The sequence below is a fragment of the Saimiri boliviensis genome, chromosome 15 (assembly GCF_048565385.1).
Source record: "Saimiri boliviensis isolate mSaiBol1 chromosome 15, mSaiBol1.pri, whole genome shotgun sequence".
In the NCBI taxonomy this organism is placed as follows: domain Eukaryota; kingdom Metazoa; phylum Chordata; class Mammalia; order Primates; family Cebidae; genus Saimiri; species Saimiri boliviensis.
The window spans coordinates 27,842,086-27,848,444 of NC_133463.1; the positions used below are offsets into that span (position 1 = coordinate 27,842,086).

Here is a 6,359-nt window from a genome sequence, read left to right on the forward strand (position 1 = left end):
TAGATCAACTGACGATCAATGGGAAAAAAATTAATCTTGATGTCTATTACATATATGCAGAAAAACTAATTTGAGATGAATCATGGAATTCAATGAAGTTCCTAACATAAATAGAAAAGAATATCTTCATGACATTGGTGTTAAGTAACGATTTCTTAAACAACACAAGAAAAACCCTAACCACAAGGGAAAAGATTGATAAATTGGACCTCAGTAAAATTATTAACCTTTATTCATCAAGACAACTTTATGAGTAAAGTGACAAGCCACAAACTGAGAGTAAATACTGCAAAAACATATGCTGGCAAAGGACTCATTCCCAAAATATATAAAGAATTCCTATACATCAATAATACAGGAAACCCAATTTTTAAAAAAGGAAAAAAGAATTCACAAAATAAAGATAGGTAGAAGGCTAACAAGAATATTAAAAAGGTGCTCAACATCATTAGTCATTAGGAAAATGCAAATTAAAATTACAATGAGATACCATTACACACCCACTGGACAGGCTAACATTAAAATAATAAATATACCAAGTAGCAGCAAAAATGTAAAATACCTGGAATGCTCATACATTGTTGGTAAGACTGGAATTGTTACAACCACTTTGGAAGACTATCTGGCAGTATGAAAGCTAAACACATGCCTACCTTCTAGGTATACACCTAAGAGAAATTAATACTTATGTTACCAAGATTCATGTACTAGAATGTTCACGGAAGCTTTCTTCACAAGCCAAAAATATTAAAAACCCAAGTGTCCATCAACAGGAGAAAAGTAAACTGTAGAATCTTTATGCAATGAAATAGTAATGGCAATACAAAAAACAAACTCATCTAACAACATGGGTTAATCTCAGAAATGTTGAAAGAAAAAAAGCCAAACATTAAGTGATTTCAACTTATTTCAGGTCCAAAAAGAGGTAAAAGGTATCTATGCTTACAGAAGTCAGATTACCAGCCACCTCTTTTAGGAGTGGGGAGTACTTTCCCTCACCCCCCAAGAAGGAGTCTCACTCTGTCACCCAGGATGGAGTGCAGTGGCACGATCTCAGTTCACCGCAACCTCCGCCTCCCAGATGAAAGCAATTCTCCTGCCTCAGCCTCCCAAGTAACTGGGATTATAGGCACATGCCACCATGTCTGGCTAATTTTCTGTATTTTTAGTAGAGACGGGGTTTCACCATGTTGGCCAGGCTTGTCTCGAACTCCTGACCTCATGATCCACCCATCTCAGCCTCCCAAAGTACTGGGATTAGAAGCATGAGCCACCACGCCCAGCCTGGAGTACTTGTTAAAAATAAAACAGGTGAGACTTTTGGGGTGCTGGAAAAGTTCTATTTTTTTATTGAACGGTAGTTGCACAGATGTAAAACATTTTAAAATTGAGCTGTTATACTTGGGATTTGTACTCATTAAAAAAAAAAACTAGGCTGGGCGCGGTGGCTCAAGCCTGTAATCCCAGCACTTTGGGAGGCCGAGGCGGGTGGATCACGAGGTCAAGAGATCGAGACCATCCTGGTCAACATGGTGAAACCCCGTCTCTACTAAAATACAAAAAAATTAGCTGGGCATGGTGGCACGTGCCTGTAATCCCAGCTACTCAGGAGGCTGAGGCAGGAGAATTGCCTGAACCCAGGAGCCAGAAGTTGCGGTGAGCAGAGATCGCACCATTGCACTCCAGCCTGGGTAACAAGAGCGAAACTCCGTCTCAAAAAAAAAAAAAAAAAAAAAAAAAAAAAAAAACTAAAATGAAAATATTGAAAATATCCACTCGACCTTGGAAAGAGGAAAAAGAAGCAGGCAGGAATATTATTTCTTAGTGTTAAGTCTAGATTGACTTAATTAAAGAGTAATAAAAGAGGCTGTGGACTATAACTACAAATTATCAATAACTATCACTGTCAGATTAAGTCTTCCCTTATCCTAAAAACCAGTTGGTCTCTGACTCTTCTGAGTTTCCACAGATGCTCAAGCCTAACAGAATTTCTTGGCATATGTTACTAATAAATGTACTAAATGAATTAATGAATATGTGAACCCTTAAGTTACAGTTTCTTGCATCAGACCAATCTCATATTAAAAGGAACTAAAACGATTAATAAAGAAGTTTCCAATTTTACTGCCATTCTCAATGTATCTACTCAACACTCTGAGGATGCCGTGGGAAATGTGATCTGAACCTGCTCTTTTTTTTTTTTTTTTTTTTTGGTCTTTTTTTTTCCTCAGCCCCACCAGCCAGCCACCCTTCCTGCTGGCTTTCAAACCCTTCCATTACCCAAAAAGGATAATGAGAATGTCATCGAGTGGAGACATTACAGGCTCACACATAATTTTGACCATGTAAATTAGCATATTCGTAATGCTTGAAAATTGAGTATACAGACTGTACAATTCTGACACAAACAATGAAATCGTTTTCCTGTCAAAGCAACTTTAAGCAGTCCCAGTCTAATATACCATCACTAGGAACAAACTACTCTTAAAATTATGTAGGCCGGGCCCGGTGACTCCCGCCTACAATCCCAGCACCCTGAGAGGCCGAGGCGGGCGGACCGCCTGAGGTCAGAATGACAGCTACTTGGCTTACCTGTTCCAGCACATCCAGCTTTAACTCGAGCTTGCTGAGCACCACGTCTCCACCCCACAGTGAAAGCTGCAGATCCGAAGGCTTTAAGTTCTTGATGTAGCGATTCACATAGCTCATTAAAATTGGAGTTACATATGACTCCAGCATCTTTTAAGGTAAGGAGTCAAAGTCAGAAGCTGAAAGAAGTCAAGACTGAAACGTTAGAAGTTGGCGGCACCATGAAGGAAGAAGCGTTAGTTATCCGGCAGAAAGCAGTTAAGTTCCCAGCAAAGCGGCTGTGCGCCTCCTCTTAGAAGCAGGGAAAACTCAAGCGGCCCCCCAGCTCCTCACAAGTCCAGCGCCACTAGCCAGGCGAAGGGAGGGAGGCAGACAGAGCGACCAGAAGACAGCGCGTCCCTCAGACCAAGAATGAAGTGAAGCGGGCTCACCAACCCGGCCACCCCGCGAGGCCCTCGCCTCCCGGAACCCAGCCGGATCTGCCACCAGACAACCAGAGCTAAAGCCAGGCCCCCTCCTGCTCCCGCTCCCTCTGCACTCCACCCTCCGCTCACTTGCCAGAGTACCGCGGCCTTCCCTCCACCTCCAGGTTCCCGGCACCCGCCCCCGCCGGCAGCGCGGCTCCCGTATCGCGCCACTTCCGGGTCTGTCCCACTTGGTGCTCAAAACAAACGGCCCCTTCACCGCCGCCGCTTTACGCAGCCGGACCGGATTTCTCAGGGTGGAGAAGCTACTCTGCGCTTCTTCGTGGAGGAGAACTCTTGCCTTTGGCTAGCCAGGGTCCCCGCTCCGACCCTGCTAGACAAAGCTCTAGGAAGTGTCTGAGGGGGTGAGGGGAACCGTAAAGTGGAAACACCCGAGATCCGGAAGTGGCGCTCCGGGGAAAAGGTGGCTGCGGGTGCTGGGGCCGGCTGCGCCGCGGCGGTTTCCAGGTGAAGGTCCGGCCTCGGTGGGGAAGCACAGGGGGTCGCTGGTTCGATGCGAGACCAGAGAAAGAGACCAGACCTAGCACTTAAAACCCTGAAAAAATAGAGAGGGTTGTTTTTCTTGATAAATGAAAGGATTGGGAAGAGAAACTTCGGTTCAGTGAGGAGGGCAGAAGCAATAGGCCGCTGGTAGGAGGAGCAAGTGACATTTAAACTTAGTTCCGGCCGGGCGCGGTGTATCAAGCCTGGAGGCCGAGGCGGGTGGATCATGAGGTCAAGAGATCGAAATCATCCTGCTCAACATGGTGAAACCCCGTCTCTACTAAAAATACAAAAAATTAGCTGGGCATGGTGGCGCGTGCCTGTAATCCCAGCTGCTCGGGAGGCTGAGGCAGGAGAATTGCCTGAACCCAGGAGGCGGAGGTTGCGGTGAGCCGAGATCGCGCCATTGCACTCCAACCTGGGTAACAAGAGCGAAACTGCGTCTCAAAAAAAAAAAAAAAAAAAAAAAAAAAAGTGAAATCTAAACTTAGTTCCGAGGTTTATTTGCTGGAAGGATGGCGGATGTGGGAAATGAAGGGATTCAGACGTATACCGTTGTAGGATGCGTTTCGGCCACACGTGTAGACAAGCTTTCGCATTCTGTTACTTTCACAAAGCAATGACAAAGTATTCCCTAGTTGGCTAATGAGGGGCAGGGGAGGGATGATAAAGAGAAGATTGCAGGGAGCCATATGCTTGCAGTCTGATGTGGGATTTGGGGAAGCTGAGGGAATAACCAAAATGAAAGCGGAATTGAGAGTTCTAGACACAAAGTGAAAGTAACAAATAATGTATCCAGAGTTGTAAGCGTCAGTGTTGGTTGTATTAGGCTGTAATGAGTCTGTAAAATATTACCTTTCCGTATAATAGCTTGCAAGCTAACAAAGTCAAGAAACTCAAACATTAACTCTGAAAATATGCATTGGACTTAGAGGAATCACATAGACATGCTGCCCAAGTTTTGCCCAGCTTGTCTTATTTTTGGTTACCTCTGAAGAAAGCACCTTACCACTACATTTTGAAAGTAAACTCCTGGCCAGGCCTGCACGCCTTGGCACATTGGGAGGCCAAGGCCTCCAAAACCCGCCTCTACAAAAATAATAATAATAATGCAAAATTAGCTGGGCGTGGTGGCGTGACTGTAGTCCTTGCTACTTGAGAGGCTGAGGTGGGAGGATCACTTGAGCCCGGTAGGTGGAAGCTGCAGTGAGCAGTGATCACACCACTGTACTCCAGCCTGGGCGACAGAGTGAGACCCTGTCCAAAAGATTTAAAAAAAAATTCAAACTAGGCTTCTTAATGGGTTATTAAATACCCATCCATGCCTAAAGCTCTTTCCTGGAATTCAAAATTACCATTTCTTGAAAGAGCTTCATTAACTGCAATAGAAAAGAGGCCTGAGGATGCCAGGGTGTCTAGATTTATTATTGAAAATAAGAAAGTAAGTTCCACCAAAAAAGGCAGCAGCTAATTGCTAATTCAGAGCAGCTGTTCTGTCACAAAAAAAATGCCTTCATTAATAACAAATAATTTGAGTATTATGAAAACTTAACAAATTATACAAATGAATTATTTCTTTTTTAGTTGTCTGCTTCATCTGAAACACAGGTCAAAGCCATGACTTAGAGGTTTTGACATAAAGAAAAGAACCTCTTGGTGGTCTACAACACTGCTCCAGCTCTTGTCATTTTTCTAAAGAAAAAGGGCCTAGTGTTTTTTTGTTGGTTTTTTGGGTTGTTTTTTTTTTTGAGACAGAGTTTCGCTCTTGTTGTCCAGGCTGGAGTGCAATGGCACAATCTCAGCTCACCGCAACCTCCACCTCCCTGGTTCAAGTGATTGTCCTGCCTCAGCCTCCCACATAGATGGGATTGCAGGCATGCGCCACCGCGCCTGGCTAATCTTGTATTTTTAGTAGAGACAGGATTTCTCCATGTTGATCAGGCTGGTCTCGAACTCCTGACTTTAGGTGATCCGCCCACCTTCAGCCTCCCAAAGTGCTGGGATTACGGGTGTGAGCCAATGCACCTGGCCAAGGGCCTAGTTTTCTAATATGGTGATGTATTAAATAAAAACACTATATTAAGATAAATTGGCCAAATATAGGAGTGAAAATTTGACTAAGATGTTTGAACAAATAACGTATGGAATGCTAAACACTTTTTGTTCTCATATGCATTTTTTTCCTGGAGCCAACAAAAAATAGCCAAATTCCTCACTTGGGAAAATTATTTGGGAACTATGTTTTGGTTTAAGTATCAAAAAATTTTTAGTTTTCAACCTGTGCTCCACTGTGCCCTTTACCATAAGTAGTCAAGATAAATTTAATTTCTTTTCACTGATAGTTTCATTGATCAATTTTTAAAATGTCAAATGGCAAGCCTTTTCCAAATCTACTACTATTATGTCTTCGTATTGTAAGATTTTTCTTCCCCCAACAAATAGATAAAGTGTTCTCAAGAAGACTTTGAGGCAGATTGGTTCTGTAGAGGCAGGTCTAGTTCTTGATCTTAACAGGAAACCTTCAAGTTTCTCCCCATTAAGTATACTGTTAGCTGTAGGGTTTTTGTAGATGTTCCTTAGCAAGCTAAAGCTCACTGAAAGTTATTATCATAACATGGGTGTTAGATTTTGTCAAATGTTTTTTCTGCATCTATTGATATGAACATGTGATTTTTCTTCTTTGCCTGTTAATGTGATTAATTACAATAATTGATTAGTTGAATATGTAACCAGCTTTGCATACTTTGGATAAGTCCCACTTTGTCATTGTTTATGTTTCCTCTTATACATTGTTGGATTTAA

General features: G+C 42.9%; 1 protein-coding gene across 10 annotated transcripts in view; it reads right to left on the bottom strand.

The window, feature by feature from the left end:
- VPS13B (vacuolar protein sorting 13 homolog B) overlaps positions 1 to 3,457 on the bottom strand; it is an 805,060-nt gene extending 801,603 nt beyond the window's left edge. For 3 of the 10 annotated variants that reach the window (XM_074386814.1, XM_074386810.1, XM_074386815.1), the window contains exons 1-2: positions 3,144 to 3,455; positions 2,593 to 2,768 (exon numbers count right to left, since the gene is read on the bottom strand). In XM_074386814.1, the coding sequence (XP_074242915.1) occupies positions 2,593 to 2,739 (147 nt within the window). In that variant the 5' untranslated portion in view covers positions 2,740 to 2,768; positions 3,144 to 3,455. Of the gene's footprint in view, positions 1 to 2,592; positions 2,769 to 3,020; positions 3,119 to 3,143 lie in introns of those variants that run through there. The other 7 variants (XM_003943029.4, XM_003943030.4, XM_074386816.1 and 4 more) reach the window with 6 other exon arrangements.
- Between the last annotated feature and the right edge of the window lie 2,902 nt (positions 3,458 to 6,359).